This window comes from Orycteropus afer, unplaced genomic scaffold, assembly GCF_000298275.1.
Source record: "Orycteropus afer afer isolate SDZICR_OR568_19922 unplaced genomic scaffold, OryAfe1.0 scaffold00181, whole genome shotgun sequence".
Classification (NCBI taxonomy): domain Eukaryota; kingdom Metazoa; phylum Chordata; class Mammalia; order Tubulidentata; family Orycteropodidae; genus Orycteropus; species Orycteropus afer.
The window spans coordinates 4643899-4661872 of record NW_006921768.1 but is presented as its reverse complement, the minus strand read 5'-3'; the positions used below and the strand labels follow the sequence as shown (position 1 = coordinate 4661872).

Below are 17974 nucleotides of genomic sequence, written 5' to 3'. Positions count from 1 at the left end.
TGATGGGATCAAGTATAGCAGGGACTGTGGGGCTGGCGCGGGATCGGGCAGTGTTTCGTTCTGCTGTGCATGGGGTCGCTATGAGTCGGAAATGACTCGACGGCACTTAACAACAACAACAACAACATATATTTCTAGTAGTATCTTCTATAATTTCTACTTTATAAAGATTGCTTCTTTTTATTTATTTATTTATTTGCTTTTAATGTCCTTTGGAATTTAGGGAGCTCTGGTAGTGTAGTGCCTAAGGCATTTGACTGATAACCAGAAGGCTGGCATGGCAGTTCAAACCCACCAGCCACTCCTTGGAAGGAAAGTTGGGCAATCTATTTCCATAGTTATACCACCTCAGAAACCCAAGGAGGGGTTGCTATGAGTCAGATCCCACTCAACAACAGTGCTTTTGGTTTTTGGTTTGGTTTTTGGAATTTAGGAAGATTTTTCTTCTATTGGTTGCCTTTGTACTTACACCTTTTTAATGCCCTTAATCCTGCTTTCTTCTTTTCATTGTCTGGCTGGCCAGTTTTTGATGCTATTCTTCGACTCCTCACTTTTTAGTTACCTTATTTCTACTTTTTCATGGAACATGTGTGTCTTATTGTTCTACCTTTATCCCTACCTTTGTTTTACTGTTATGTCTAATAAATATGTGAAACACTTACCATCAGTTCTTTTGCTGGAGTTGCCTTCCCTAGTCATTTCTTAATGAATGAAGTCCATCTTCTATGAGACTTCTGAAGGGCTGATGTTGTGTTCCCTGCATTCTTACATGTCTAAAACTGTTTCTATTGCCTCGTGCCCAATCTTCCTTCCAAGGAGTGGAAGATTGGGCAATCTACTTCTGTAGTGATACTGCCTCGGAAACCCAAGGAGGGGTCGCTATGAGTCGGATCCGACTCGATAGCGGTGAGCTTACTGATAGTTGAAAGAGAGCTTGGTTCATACTTTAAGATAGTTTTCACATCCTCAGATGCTTGACTAAGGATATTTCATTTAATATTTAATTTCGTTAAGAGTGTTGTATTGTAAACCCTTTCCTCATTGTGATTTACCAGACCCTCTCCCATACTTTATACTCCAGGTTGACATTCTTTCCAGAGGTGATTTTAAATCAGTCTTCTGCTCCGTCCTCACTTCCCTCTTCTCTCTTCCATGCAGTTTTCCTAGAGCTGTGGCTAAAGTGTGAGACCTAGCTCTTCCGGGATTTGGTATTAACTTTTTTACTTACAGGTGCTTTGAACATTGTAGCTAGCCTTCTCTGTCTTCTAGCTATACCAGGGTGTGGGTTTTATGTAGTTTGACTTATTCTTCTTCTCTGTAATTTTGTGAGTAATTTGCTGCACTAATGTAGGCCACATCTTTCTAAATGTTACTTGAGCCCAACTAGAGAAAAACTGTTGCTTTCTGCAAGACTGTGGTAATCATGGTAATGTCAATGGTGATGGTGATTTGCATATTGTGGAAAACACTCAAGGATTGATTTTTCTAGGGTATGGAACTTCCAGAACAAAAAACAACCAAAGAAACAGATCCAAGCATTTGACTTGAAGAATTTAATTGTGTTCATATTTGTTTTTATTCTTAAGAGGTCCAACGAATGTAGAATAACAATATCCTACTAAGCATATAACAGTAAAATACTTTCAAATCCCGGTGGTAGTGCACTCCATTGGTTTTTAAGGCTGTGGCCTTTCAGAAACAGATTGCCAGGCCTTACTTCCTATGTGCCTCTAGGTGGGTGTGAACCACCAATCTTCTGGTTGCATATTGAGCATCCTGTTTGTGCCACTCAGAAACTCCATCATTCACCCAGCAACCCTGTGGGTCATAAAGATTTTATCCCATAACAAATCCCACATTTGACAGATGAGGGACTAGACTCTGAGAGATTCTCACAGGATCTCTTCCTGATTACAGAGTTGGCCTAAGTACAGCTAGAAGTGAAACATGAGTCTTCCGATTGATCATCCAACACCATTTCCAGCATCAAATATGCTTAGTCATGAAGTTTTTACTCATTTGATGCCTTTTTCAATTTTATGCTGTTGAAACACTTTTGTAACCTAAGGCCACTTATTGATAACAAATTATTTGGGGGGAGTGGAGGACACTACTTTTCAATGTTATAGTTTGAATAGATTTGACCTGTAAAAACAATGTAAATTGCTTTTGCAGATAAGTGGGAAATATTTTCTCCACTAACCATCCACTTTCATCTGTCTTTTCACAGAGGACAGTTATGGGATGGATGGGAAGGATAATCCGTCCACTCTCACAGCAGACATCAACTGGCAAGGCCTGCAGGATTTATACAGTGTGAATGAAAGCATCTATGAGTACAGACAAAACTATAGACTTAGTCTGGCAGACTGGACTAATTACTTGAAGGATGTAGATAGAGTATTTGCACTGCTGAACAGTCACCATGAGCAAAATAAAGCAAATGAGACCACCACTGCTCAGACTGATGGGTTCCTGGTCATAACTCCTGCACCCCCTGTGCCAGTGGAGATGGCCTCTGCTGAGTTAGATGAAGACCCAAATTATGTGGTTGGAGAAGAGCCTCGTTTGACCTTGCAAGCCAACTTTAGAACCCAGCATTTGAACCAACCAACATTCAGTCCAGAGAGGAGACTTGAATGGAATAACGACATTCCAGAAGTTAGTCGTTTGAATTCTGAACACTGGAGAAATCATAAAACTGAAAAATGGATGGGGCATGAAGTGCTCAATAATTTTGACAGCGATTCCAGTGGCAACAGCATGACGGAGCTGGTGCTCAAGCACAGCCCTGTTCTGCAGCCCATGAGCAGGCATCAGCAAGTTCTTCACCAGGATGGTGCTCCAGGAGGAGAGGTGTTTGAAGATCAGCTTCCTGTGCAGCTGGCTGTGAACTCCAGCACAGTAGAAAGGATGTCGAACAAAGTGGAGGAGAATCACAAAAGGGAGAACTGACAGAGTCTAGAAGGCAGCACCTCCTCACTATTCTCCTCTGATTAGATGGAATAGTTACCTATACACAGTATTTTTTTAACTTTTTATTAGTAAACTAATAAAGGCAGTCATAGCTACCAACATTCCAAGCTATCCTAGACACGTTTGTGCAGTAGAAATTAGTGTATGTGTGAGCAGTGTGCACAGAGGGACTCATTGTTTTAATTCACTTTCAAGAGTAGAAAGGAAGAGGGGTTTTGTTCAGTTTCGTTTTGTTTTATTTGGTACTAAAACAGTATTATCTATTGAAAGTTTTGGGGGCATGCATATATAAATGTTACCCAATCAAGAAGGCTAAAATTGTGACTTTCCATATTTCTAAAACTTGACACCATCAACAAATCTTCCAACACACACACTTCCACTGCCTGTATGATGCAGTTTTGACTCATTTTTAACCACTGGAATTTTTCAGTGCCATCATTTTTGGTTCAATGATTTTGCACTTTGAGATCTGAATGCCATGTCTGTTTGGTTAGTCTTATTCTTTCTTTCCAGGCTTGTCATAGTCTCACTGTCTGCTCTTAGTGTGACACAGTAAAATAGACCCCCAAGGATGGCACACCGTATTGATCTCATTGTTTAACATACTCTTTTGCCAGAAAATATTGCATGTGTTTTACCTCGACTTGCTAAAACTGATTAGCAGAAAGGCATGGCTAATGATATTGGCAGTAAAAATAAATAAATGAATAAACAAAACTGAGATTGCCTGATTTCCCTATGTCTAACTTCCAGGTATTCTTACTATCTTTAAGATTGCTAATTTCTGTTTACTTTATTGACAGGATAAAAGGACTGAAGACCTTTTTGTTTCTCCCTTTTCATCTCTGTTTTGTTTTTGTGACCTGGGTATTAAGCATAAGTGTTGAGAAAGTATGCTTACTTGTGAATTTATACAAGAGAACTGTTTTTCAGTAAAATAAACTCATGAGTGTTTCATAATTTAAACACAGCATATTATGAGGCTAATTTCATAACATGGTGTTGTATCATTGTTTTAAGACCTTTACCAAGTTCTGATGCTTTTTTAAGGCACACTTCAGAATAGTTTCTGAAAATCTGTTTTCTTAAGAACATTCTTATTTTGTATTAGATTTTTAAATACCAGCAAAAAATTACCTTGTTGACAGAGTTATCGGTTCCCTATTCAATTTTCAAAAAAAAAATTCATACTTGTTTTTCTTGTCTTTTTGTCATTGTTCTTTTTAGCTTAACAGTGATTTCCTTTTAATTCAAATGCGTAGGTAAATTATGTTTTCTTTAAGTGTTTATGGTAAACTTTTTTTGAGAAAATTTGTTATAGTTGAATCTTCCATTACTTTAAGAAAGTCTTTATCATGGACTGTACATATGTTGAAATTAACTACCTGTTTATCAGATGTGTGTGTCATCGGCTGAATGACAGAATAAACATATTTATGGTCATGAATGATGTTCTTTATAAAAAGGCTTCAAGTTGTTAGGAAGCATACTGTGTTTCTTTAATCTTGTATAATATTCTCTGATACTTTTATAGAACAATTCTGACTTCAGGCAAGTCTAGAAGCAATATTTCTTGAAATAAAAGGTGTTTAAACTTGACCCGTTGCAGAGAAGTGACCTTAAACAAGTTCCTGTGGCATGCCCTTCTTGCAGGGAAATTGAGTTCTGATCTCAGTTTACATGACTGAATACTTAGCCACGATTATAAAATTGACAGGCAGTCAGTGTGTTACTGAACATTATCAGATTAGTGATTTCAACATGGATTTGCCTCGTTGCTGTCAATGGGAACCTGGGAGAGGCCACAGCAGGGCTGACCTCACGAGGTCATGCAGCCTGCAGCTTGGTTGAGTGTTGTGCTGTCTCCATATCGAGATTCCTAATAACTTTTGAACAAGGGACCTCACAGTTCCATTTTGCACTAAAAAAAAAAACCAAACTCACTGCCATCAAGTTGATGATGACTCATAGTGACCCCTGCCTCGGTTTCCAAGGTGGGATCTCTACAGAAATGGATTCCCCAGTCCTCCTTCTGAAGAGTGACTGGTGGGTTTGAACTGCTTCTGATTAGCAGTCAAATGCCGTAGGCACTATGCCACTGAAGTTCTTCCATTTTGCACTGGGCTCCACAAATTACGAAGCTGGTCCTGGGCAGCACAGATGGAATTTTCCCAAAACAAAGAGTCAAACAAGCACATGAAAAGACACTATAAAGGTCATTCGTCATCATTTTGTCAATGAGTTGGCTCTAACTCTTAGCAACCTTCCTCATGATCGTGGGATGTGTGAGTCCGTGGTTGCAGCCATTGTACAATGCCTTCCACCTTAGTGGACTCGTCTTTCAGCACATTTTTGGATAGTATGCTGTTATGATCCATAAGGTTTTCATTGGCTAATTTTCCGAAGTAAATTGCTAGGCCTTTCTCCTTAGTCTGTCTTAGTCTAGAAGTCTCAATGGTACTTGCCTACCGTGGGTGGCCCTGCTGGTATTTGAATACTAATGGCATAGCTTCCAGCATTATAGCAACATGCAAGCCACCACAATATGACAGACTGACAGACAGGTGGTGCCCTTAGTCATTAGGGAAGTGCAACTCAAAATCATGGTGAAATAACACCTTACATCCATAAGGATGGCTATAACCAGTAAAGCAGAAAAAACTGGGACCCTTGGCCATTGCTGGTGGAAATGCAAAATGGCGCAACCATTGAGGAAAATAGGCGAGTCCTCAAAAAGTTAAACAGAATAACCATAAGAGCCAGCAATTCCACTCATAGGTAATACCCAAAAAACTAAAAACAGGTAGTTGGTTATACACCCGTGTTCATTGTAGCATATAGCTAGAAATGTGAAAACAACCCAAGGGTCCATCAATAGATGAATGAAGAAATAGTATGCATGTATACAATGGAATAACACTGCTAGGAAGAGAAATAGGAGCTCTGGTAGAATAGTGCCTAAGGCACTTGACTGCTAACCAGAAGGCTGGGCGGTTCAAACCCACCAGCCACTCCTCAGAAGGAAGATGGTTCAATCTACTTCTGTAGTGATACCGCCTTGGAAACCCAAGGAGGGGTTGCTATGAGTCGGGTCCTACTCGAGGGCACATAACAACAACAGGAAGAGAAATGAAGTTCTGATACAAGCCACAACATGGATGAAACTTTATGCTAAAAAAAAAAAAAAAAAAAATGCAAAGTGAAATGAGCCAGATATAAAAACAAATATTGTATGATGCAAATTGCATGAGATATCTAGGACAGGCAAATGCATAGAGGCCAAAGTTTAATTAGCATAGTGCCTAAGGCACTTGAGTGCTAACCAGAAGACTGGCGGTTCAAACCCACCAGCCACTCTTCAGAAGGAAGGTTGGGCAGTCCTGCTTCCATAGTGATACTGCCTCAGCAACCCAAGGAGGGGTCGCTATGGGTCAGGGCCTACTCTACAGCAAATAACAACAACAACAGGGGTGGGAAAGACAATGGAATGGAAAATGTACTGCTGAAGGGGTACAGAGTTTTTGTTTGAGGTGATGAAAAGTTCTGGGGAAAAATAGTGATGATTGCACACACAAAAAAGTAAGAGCCAGACCTAAGAAGGCAGTTTGGTTCTTTGAGAATCAAAACTGGTAGAGAACTAACAGCTCCCAAAGACCTCACGTTTTCTAACTTACGAATTCCACCTCTCTTGAGGTACTAACAAAACTTTCTTCTCTTCAGTGACAGGGACAATCTGAGAAATGTCCAGATATCAGAAGAATTTAGTCCATGGATTGATTATTAAGGAGATTATGGCAGTAAGAGAGCAGAATCTAACATAACAGTGCTGCCCAAAGATGCATCTTTGTGCCTTGTTCCTGCTCCTTTCTTGTAAATGGCAATAGGCCAAATGTTACTCTCCTGGAGGAAATTCTATTTTAATTCAATATTTATTGAATTGAGTAAAGTACTTACCATGGGAAAGGGGCATGAGGGAGACATTTCAGATCCTGAAGGACCCTTAGACATTGGCTGGTCCAGTGGCCTAGTTTTATCTGTGAGGAAGCTGATGCCCAGAAAGGCTGAGCTGGTTTCCTAACATCTCATTCACCACAGACTTAGGAAAGGAAGAGATTGAGCAGAGGCAAGGACCACCTCCTATGTACTTTCTCCATTTAAACACACACATGTGCACGTACAAGGGGAAGAGACAGGCCACAGAGTGAACCCATCTAGTGAGGAGTAACAGAAAGAACAATGAACAGGAAGTTATAGAAGACCTAAGTTAATTTCTACTCCAATGTTTATTGTGTATGTAATCTTGGAAGTGTCACATAACCTCTCTAAAACAGCTTCCTCAACTGTAAAATTGAATCAAAGATGGAAAATACTTTGCATATGTGCTTTCTTTTCCCAAAATGTGCCTGGGCAGACATTGCTAACCCATCAGGACACTTTCTATGCAGCCAGAGCATGTATGGCCTTAGAATCCTCAACACAGCACTCCAGTCCACTATTACCAACACTGTTAAATGTCTTAGTATGTGAGATAAAAACCTAATTGCTATACCCATACTAGATTATGTCTGAGACCCCTTCTGGCTCTCTTTAAAAAAAAAAAAAAAAAGGTTGTAGTCACTTCTTGGGCATACCCAGCTACCCAGAGGGAGCAATAGTTCAACCTCTGGGCTCAGGACCATAGTCACAGGGGACATCAAGCTCAATTGGCATAACACACTACACAAAACATTGTTCCACCTCCTACTTTGGTGAGTAGAACCTGGGATCTGAAAAGCTTGTAAGCAGCCATCCAGATGCAACAATGGGTCTCTCCTCATCCAGAGCAAAGAAGAATGAAGAAAAACAAGGACTAATGGAAACAATTCATCCAGGCAACTGGTACACCATGCGATCCTCAGTCTGCATGACTATGAGACCAGAAAAACTAGATGGTGCCTGAGTACCACTGTCAACCACATGGAGAGGGATCTATGTAGGAGATCCTAGATAGAGAGGGAGAACATGTGGAACAAAACTCAAAATCGTTTTTAAAAAAAAAAAAAGGGACCAGGTTTGCTCTGATAGAGCCCGATGGAACCACTCAGACTACGGCCCCTAGCTACCCTTCAGGTCTGCAATTGAACCCACACCTGTGGCTTCCAGCCAAACAAAACACAAGCATATGAGGTGAACATTTACACTAGGTAGATACACTCCTTGGAGAGAACAATCATAGGAGAATAGAAGGGATGTGTATGCACAGGGAGACAGCTCAGGGGGCTCGAGTACATGGAGGGATGGACACAGGGAAGAGGTAACTATCGGGAGGAAGTGGGAGGGGAGCTGTTGCATTGTGGTAAATTGTAATCAATGTCATGAGACAAAGTGTATGTGAACTGCTGTGAATTTGCTCTGTAAACTTTCACCCAAATCACCATTGAAAAAAAAAAAAAAAGAGAGACAGGAAAAAACATCCAGTGATGACTAGTATCTGCAGGGTTTTTTTGTTTTGTTTTGGGCTAAAAGAGAAGGAATGAATACTTTAAGACCCTCATCCCATGCCAAATCTACCTAAACATATTGGACTTCTAGAAAGATTTCAAGACTTGCTTTAGGGTTGACATGATCTCAGATATAAGAAGGTCCTCTAATTCCTCAAATTAGTCCAATTCTGCTCGATGTTACCAAATCAAATATGTATGGAAATAAATAAGTTTTAAAATAAAATAGAAAATTAAGATTTGCAGTTGATAATTAAAATACCCAACTCAATTAATCCCTCAATATATTCCACCTCCCTGGTTCATTTATATAGGTCTTCTGACTCCCTAACAGAGCTATTGTAATAGCCTCCTGATCCTTTTTCCCTCCTGCCTCTGCCAGCTCCAGGAGCTCTGGTGGTATAGTGCTTAAGGCATTTAACTGCTAACCAGAAAGTTGGCAGTTCAAACCCACCAGCCACTCTGCAGAAGGAAGACAGGGCACTCTACTTCCATAAAGATTTACAGCCTTGAAACCCAATGGGGGTGGTAATCAACTCTATGGCAGCAAGTTTTCTCCCACCTCCAATACATCATTGCCATGGCCCTCCTCCCCCTCAGCATCCCCTCTCCTCCCCTCTTTGAACATCCATTCTAAGGAAGTTGTGTTCACTCTAGCCACAAGAAGCTGCCCTCCCATCTACCTACCTGCGCCTGCCTTCGTTTCTACCTATCACTACTAGCTTCCCCTGGTTTAGCTCCTCATTCTCAGGCCTGAACTTTCCCTAAGTTTCTATATTTCCTGTTGTCTATAATGTTGTTGTTGTTGCTATGTGCCGTCGAGTCGGCCCCAACTCATAGCGACCCCTCCTTGGGTTTCCGAGGCAGTATCACTACGGAAGTAGGATTGCCCAACCTTCCTTCCGAGGAGTGGCTGGTGGGTTTGAACCGCCAGCCTTCTGGTGAGCAGTCAAGTGCTTTAGCCACTATGCTACCAGAGCTCCCATAATAAATACCCCCATACCCCCTCAGAGTCCCTGGGTGGCACAAAAGTTTAAGCACTCGACTAAACAAAAATAAAATAAAATAAACCCCCTGCTATCAAATCAATTTCAACTCATAGTGACCTCTGTTGGGTTTCCAAGGCTATAAATCTTTACAGAAGTAGATTGCCTTATCGTCTTCCCAGAGAACCACTGGTGGGTTTGAACTGCCAGCTTTCTGATTAGCAGCCAAATGCCTTACCCACTACACCACCAGAGCTCCTTAACACTCACAAGAAAAACAAAAAAAAAGTTGGTGGTTTGAACTCACCCAGAGGTACTTCAGAGAAAGGCCTGGGAATCTGCTTCCAGAAGCTAACAGCCTGGAAAATCCTGTGGAACACAGTAATTACTCCAGAACTCAGGGAGACCCGCTGGCAAATGATTTATGCCTGCCCCATCCCAGCCTATAGAAATCTCCTCCATCCTTCACTTCCCTCATAATTTCGAATGTAACCTTTTCAAATGTGAAACTTTCCTGAACGACAGCGCCAACATTTTAAACCCTCCTCCAAGCAAGAAAACATTGATGTTGCAGCAAGGCTTGGGCAAAAGCAGTGAGAATCACTGGCCACATTCAGAATCTTGCTCCTTCTGCCATTTCTGATGGAGAAACTTATCCCTAAGGTGACTTCTGTTCCTTTTCGTCTGGTTAACTCACTCCTCTTTAAGTGTGTTGCTAACGTTGAGGACTTCTCTCGCACCCTGAGCTCTGCAGCGAGCCCAGTACTATATGAAGTAAGTTGTTATTTGCCGTCGAGTCGGCCCAGACTCATAGCGACCCCTCCTTGGGTTTCCGAGGCAGTATCACTACGGAAGTAGGATTGCCCAACCTTCCTTCCGAGGAGTGGCTGGTGGGTTTGAACCGCCAGCCTTCTGGTTAGCAGTCAAGTGCCTTAGCCACTATGCTACCAGAGCTCAGAGATTTCAAATAACACGTTTTTCCTATTGGCACTAGGGAGTCCTGACCCCTGACGTCAGGGAAAGCACTGTAGAGGGATGTTGTTGTTGATTCATAGCGACCCCTCCTTGGGTTTCCGAGGCAGTATCGCTACGGAAGTAGATTGCCCAATCTTCCTTCCGAGGAGTGGCTGGTGGGTTTGAACCTCCAGCCTTCTGGTTAGCAGTCAAGTGCCTTAGGCACTACGCCACCAGAGGAGCTAAAATTTTGTGGGGTTTTGTACTGATTGTCATCTCACTTTTCCTCTGATAAACAAAAGTCATGAGCAAAGGCATTTCCCCTCGGTTGTGAATTTTCTAAGCCTCACACAGTGAAACTTCAGGACTCAGGGGTCCAGAACCTGCATTCCCCTCTCCCACCTTTGACTCCATCACACTGCTAAGCCTCCCAGCCACAAAACGGTAGATGACCCCAAGATAGAGTGGATGCAATCCAACCTCTAGTAGGTTTCAACAGAAGGGAAGTCATCAACCTTGCCAAATTCTAATTTGTAACCAGTCACTAAACCTTTAAGCTCAAGAACCGAAAATTCTGTGATATTAGTCCACCACCACCCAGTGCCATAGAATGAATCTATGAATCTCACCGCCGTGGAGTCCATTCGACTCATAGAGACCCCTCTTTGGATTTCCAAGGCGGTATCTCTACGGAAGTAGATTGCCCAATCTTCATTCCAAGGAGTGGCTGGTGGGTTTGAACAACCAGGCTTCTGGTTAGCAGTCAAACGCTTTAGGCACTACGCTACCAGAGCTCCTCAGTGCTGTGGAGTGGACACCAATTCATGACGACGCTGTCTGTGTCAAAGTAGAACTGTGTTCCATAGGGTTTTCAGTGGCTGCTTTTTCAGAAATAAAACGCCAGACCTTTCTTCCGAGGCACCTCTGGGCGGACTCAAAGCTCCAACCTTTTGGTTAATAGCCAAGTGTATTAAAAGTTTGCACCACCCAGGGAATCCGAGATTTGTAGAACATGTGTTACCTCCTACAACCAGTAGGTGTCGCTGTAATGCAACTAAAGACCTCTTCAACGGCGCGTCCTGACCCGGCCCCTAGCCCAGTTGCCACTTAAATCGATTTCTAAAGTAGTTGCTCTCTTCTTGGTGCTGCAATTATGAGGGCAACACATTAAGAACAAATCCATGGGAGACTTGCTCTGTCTTCAGTACCTAGGATCTTGGCCATTCCGGCAGCACAGAGAACGGTTTTTAGTTTTCTGCTGTTTGATGTTGGTATTATGAGTTGGAACTGCATCAGACTTTTGAAGTTTAAATTTAAAATTGCACACCGACTATTGTTCACCTTGTTTTCCAATGACTTTGGGCAATTAAAAGTGCTTTTTGGCTTTAGTGTAACTGGAGAGGGCAGAGGCCATCTCTGCCCTGCTGGCAATTTTAACAAGAAGAAAGGAACTGGATGCTTTTTAACAGTTCTTAAAATACTGAGGTTGTACCGAGTCTTGGGTTAAAACAAGGAAGATAAGTGGCCACATTCATAACCTTTCCACTGGTCACATTTCTTAAAGAGAAACTTTTTTTCTAATGTGCTTATGTTGAAAGCATAATGGCTAAAATGGTTCATCTTCTCACCTGAAAGTTTGGACAGTTGAAAAAATTCAAGAAAAATCCGTCTGCCTAAAGTGCACATGTGATTAAAGAAGGAGATGGTCCATTTAAGCAGCGGCTACTCTGCCTTTTGCATTAATGGCTCCCTTAACTTGATTAATGAACAGTCATAGGAGGGGATGAAGCATTTACCTGAAGTAACATCTCCTGCCCTTTTCTCCCACATACCTCTAGCACCTCTACCTCCCTCTTTACCTTGGGGCCCTCTGACCCTAGTATAGATATGCAGTCAGGTGAGGGAATGAGAAATGGAAATCAATTGCGCTGCTTTCACCTACATGGTGCTCAAGGGAGAGCACTAAATATAACCACTCTCCTTCAGACCATGAGTCATGCTGTTAGCTCCAGGACTCCTTTACTTCCTGCCTCCCCTCAAGCAAGTTTTAGATCTCAGTGTGTTTAGAAAACTCTGCTGCTTATTACTTTGTTACTTGGGTGGAGTCTGACCACAAATACCTCCTGGTCACAGGAGGGCTTCTTGGCCCATCCAGCAACAATTAGTTGGCTATTCAGTGAAGATTGGAGGAAGGGAGTTTTAACTGCTTTGTTATCACGTTTAGACACTTACTTCTTTGGAAATTGTTTTGAGCCTTTCTCTTTCTTTGTCAATTTTTAGAATAACAAGCTGGACTCCTTTGGAAAGCATGCTTAACCTATCAAAATCAACTGTGTGACAGAAAGTGCCCAGTCCCAGTTGCTGTTGAGGCAATCTCATGTGTCTGACCCCATGGGTGTCAGTACAACTGCACTGCACAGGATCCCCAATGACTGATTTTTCACCAGGCCTTTCATCCAAGGCACATCTGGATGACCTCGAACCTCCAGTCTTTAGTTTAGCAGCCAAGCACATACTAACCATTTGTACTACCCAGGTTCTTCAGGGCAAAGACTATAATACCCAGCAAATGTGCTCCCCTGTATTTCCAGGACCACAGGCAGTTAGGAAGGGCCTTGTGACTAATTCAGGCCAATGATGTGAACAGAAGTGACATGTGTTATTTCTAAACGAAAGCACAGAGAAGCCCTTTTGCCATTCTCTAGGCTCTTTTTTCTCTGCCTCAACAATCAAGACCAACCCTGAAAGTTCCAGATGGTACCGTTTCAAGGCAGTGAAGCATCTGTCAGCCTGGATCTCTGAGGATGTAGAACATATCCATTACAGACATGCAATGTAAATGAAAAACAAACCTATGTGCTATTTGCCACTGAGATTTGGCTTGTGTGTGTTTGGGGGGTGGGGTTGTTACTGAAGCATGCCTTAGCCTATACTGACTAATACAAGACATAGTCAAAGCTCATAACTTAAAAGCATTCTCTTTGGTGAGAATAAAAAGTGTTACTTCATGAGATTCTTAAAACTATAGTCCTAGTGGGAGCTCTGGTAGAATAGTGCCTAAGGCACTTGACTGCTAACCAGAAGGCTGGTCGTTCAAACGCACCAGCCACTCCTCAGAAGGAAGCTTGGACAATCTACTTCCATAGTGATACTGCCTCAGAAACCCAAGGAGGGGTCACTATGAGTCGGGTCCAACTCCACGGCACATAACGACACCACCACAACACCACGACATAGTCCTAGTAGTTTGTGCCTAGTTCTGCTTCAAGGTGGTGGTGTCAGGTAAGGAGTTAATGCCATTTTCTCAGAGCAAGTGGTGGATCATTTTACCTTTGCGTCTTCATTGTGTAGGGAGATTACAATAGTGTCATTACTTCATCTCTTCAAAGAACAAAAATTAGACAAAGTAATTTCAAATCCACCATACTTTATTCAGTTTTCTTAAGCTTTTTCTTTTTCAAAATTTTCAATGATCAAGTATTCAAGATGTTGTAAACTAGGGCTTACTAGTACATTGACAATAAATTTCATTAAACACAAAGAAATTATACATCTTTTAAATTACTCTAAGAGATTTCCAAATATTCATTTGAAAAATCACAAAATCAAACTCCTTTATGCAACAACTCGTAGGTCTTCCATCACAAGCACACGTCTACACACAAACACACATACACGCTGTATACACACACACTCCACTAGGATCCTAATGCCAATTTATATGACACAGTATTACATTTCCTTAAACTAAAGAGTTAGAGGCTGAACTGTCTGTTTCATGCTTCTAAGTTAACATTTGGGGTTTTGGATAGAGGTATGTGTTTGAAGAAAAATGCCCACTATAAAATCTCACTAATTACTTTTATTTTTCATTTTAGATACAATCTTGAACTTTTTTGTGTTCACTTTTTTTGTTTGTTTAATATGTCCCTGCTTTAGCTTTTAATAATATTTTCCTTTTCAATTTTAACAGGTAACAGTAAAATACTAGAAAAAGGCACCACCTTCAAAACCCCAATGTTAAAAACATCTCACATGGGTATAAACTTTTTGGAGAAGAAATAAGAAAAGATTATCTGAAATATTTTGTGTACTGCTTGATGAAATTATTTTCAGCATTTGATTATTGTTGTTGTTGTTATGTGCCATCAAGTCGGACCTGACTCAGCGACCCCTCCTTGGGTTTCTGAGGCGGTATCACTACGGAAGTAGATTGCCCAACCTTCCTTCCAAGGAGTGGGTGGTGGGTTTGAACCACCAGCCTTCTGGTTAGCAGTCAAGTACCTTAGGCACTACGCTACCAGAGCTCCTAACAACTGATTAGTCTTGCTAAAATAAATATCAAAAGTGTAAGGTTTCATAGAAAAGTATCTCCCCTTGTACTCTTCATTTTTGCAGCTAAGCGTCCATGGATTAACAGTCATAATGAGAGAAATGAGTGCTCATTTTCTGGGAAAATCTCCAAGTTTTCCAAAAGCAAAGCACATGCAGTCCCTTATCAATGAAATACTGTGAGTTTGGTGATGCTTTTCAGTGGAAGAGCATGCATCTCAGATACTTTTAGCACCAAGGCATTTTTATTGTATTTTAATGTTGTAAAAGCAAACAGCTCGGCAGGATTTTCCTCATATTTGACCCTTCCTAGGGCTGAGGGGAAAAAAAAGGAAGTGCTCCAAGCCTCTTCAAAAATACACAGATCTATTCCAGTGTAGCAAGACATCTGTGACCGATACAGCCCGCAGCATCCTGGAAGATGGTGAAGAAAGAGAAAGTAGAAATGATGATCTGCAGAGGGTGACCAACTCCATGTGCCAGCCAGTGCCCTTCTGGAGATAGGATGATGTGACAGGAAACACAAGCAAAGGCTACCTACTGGTCTGTGTAACACTGAACTAGCAAACCTGCTATCTAGGCAGTCCTGGGATTATACAGTATCTTGATATCTATCTGCTACTTAGAATACTCAGTATGCACCTATATGTCAGTGGTTATACTCATGCTTCTGTGTCATCTATGATGTTCTCAGACATCATAATCACAAAGTGTAATTGGACACCACCCCACATGAGGGCTCACCTCCTACTCCTGGAGGCACCAGAGGATCCTCAAAATATTCATATGCGGGTCCACACAAACTAGGAAGCTTCTCTTTGGCACACATGCATGGTTGCTACAAAACAGGCTCTGAGGAGAAACCTTCTGGCTATAATTTCACTGAAGAACACAGACCAGAATGTGGACCTGAGAATTTTCTTCATGGTTGGTGAAAATGTAACACCCCCATGACCTCCACTGGGCCCGAATCCAGGTGACCCCATCTCTGATGCCTAACACTCCCAAATGCATGCTGCCAGTTATTTCCATGACAACTGAAGGTAATCAGTTGGGGTCAGTGGTTTGGTTTGTACTTTGTATCTGTTCATTTAAAATCTTTATAACAAAAATTAAAACTAATAGTCACCAAAAGAGTGGAAATGTTAACATTCTGAAGGAAAAGAGAAATCCGTATACCTCGAATCCCCAAAGATTAGAGTCAATAAATCTGATCTATCTTTCTTCATAATGTTTCATTTCGGAAATGGTATCTTGATGTTAACACCTAACTTGGATTTGTTCCATATTAAATATGAACTATAAGTAAATATTTGAGGTATGTTGTGACAATTTTCATTATAACACTTAGCTAAATAAATGTACATTTACCTTGAAAATCTAGTTCAACATTAAATTTTGACATTCCCTAGAATTTATTTCTATTTTGCACAAAGAAATAATAATTTATCTACTTTCCAAAACAATAATAGATCAAAACATGAAAGCCGTTAAGCTTACTATTATTATATAGTTGTCTTGCCTTTGTGAGTCACAAAGTGATTGTATGAAATACAATCTAAGAAATAAGCAGTGGGGCCAGAGAAACCTACACCTGAACCCTGACTTTACCACACTGTGCAATCCTGAACAAGTTACTTAACCTCTCCGAGCCTCAGTTTCATACCTGTTTTTTTTAATGGAATAAGAACAGTTATATTGCAAACTAACAAGAGGATTAAAATAAATGATGTACACTAAGTGCTTGATCAAATGCTCCCAGCCACTCAACTCTCAACAGATAATGATTTGTTTCCTCTCTGCTGGTCCTCCTTGCTTCTTTCCATCCGCACTTGATTCTGAATGACTTTTGACTGTTTTCCAAAATTAAATCCACCTACAAATGATAGGGATTTCATGCTAATAAAGATAATAAAAAGACTGGGTTTCGACCCCCTTGAAGTTTCTAAATTAACAGGTTCAACTCCAGTATATTATTTTTGCATATTAAAGCCACACACATTAATTTGCAGAGTTTATAAAGGAACAGAGTGGCCTTTATGAAAAACAAGTAATAAGAAGCCTAAACTCATGAAGAGTCGCAATTAGAATTTATAATAGGAGTTATGACTGTAAAGTAACATGACATATAAGACCTTATGTATACAATTAAATGGAGTCATCTACAAAACAGTTGCTTTAGCTGGCTATGTAATACTCTGATGATGCTACCAGAGCCCATAGTATTTTTGAAACAACTCTTAATTGGTACATAGTCCAATATTTCACGGCCCCTTGATTTTCACTACTTATTCCACATTCACCAACAACACATTAGTGATACACCTGCTATTTATAAGTATCAGATACTTGAGGACATACAGTATTAACATTGGCACATTTCTGGCCAAATTGTTTTGATCCTGGCCTAATATTCTCAAAATGATTCATATAATGTTAGATGGTAAGTGAGTAGGTGCCTGACAGATAACAGGTGCCTGGTCAAGGCCAATGATTCTTGAACTAGATGTCTGTTCATGTCAGAGAAAGAGAGCCTCTTAATTACACCTGGTGAATCCATCATTTTCCTACCCTGGAGTTCTGAGAGAGTCTCCTTTTCAAAATGTGCTACCAAGGAGACAGAAATTCTAAGCATGTGGGAACACGCAGGTGCCATTCCCACAGAAGCTCTCTTAACGCAATTTTGTTATGACCATAGAAAAATTAACACCTTCCCTCCTCTACACATCTCTAGCACGACCACCTAAAGAAACTTTCTCTTTTGAAGGATCAGTGGATCTACCACAGAGGGTGAAGAGGAAGCCTGAGGCCCCAGAGCAGACACTAAATTAATCACCTTCAGTATATATATCACCTTGACTGGAGTTTAACAGACACAAGTGCCATTAGCAGTCGTTTCTATGATTTAGCCAAGCCAGACTGCTCACTTGCTTGAGAGCCAGGCCCAAGGACCAAAGGGAAGTGCTTTTCATCTTGAGGGCAACTAACAGGAACAAATATTTGGGAAATGGTTCCTTGTCACCCAAGACCACTAGCTCCACTCCTTGGACACATTATTCAGTCTGAGCGTGATACCCGTCTCCACAAACTGCACTCAACCAAGAACCATTTGACCAATGCCGTCCTGAGGCTGAGAGGAAAACAACCTGGGATCCAAGAATAATTCATCAATGCAGCCAATGATTTCATCAACACAGCCAATGGTGGAGGGAAAAACCTGGATCATGAGACAATCTATCAATA

The 17974-nt window shown here is 41.2% G+C and overlaps 1 protein-coding gene across 1 annotated transcript in view; it reads left to right on the top strand.

Annotated features, from left to right (window-relative positions):
• The window catches only part of SULF1 (sulfatase 1), a 111772-nt gene extending 108817 nt beyond the window's left edge, over positions 1-2955 (top strand). The window contains exon 21 of the mRNA XM_042781848.1: positions 2231-2955. Within this exon, the coding sequence (XP_042637782.1) occupies positions 2231-2955 (725 nt within the window). The remainder of the gene's footprint in view (positions 1-2230) is intronic.
• Positions 2956-17974: the final 15019 nt, after the last annotated feature.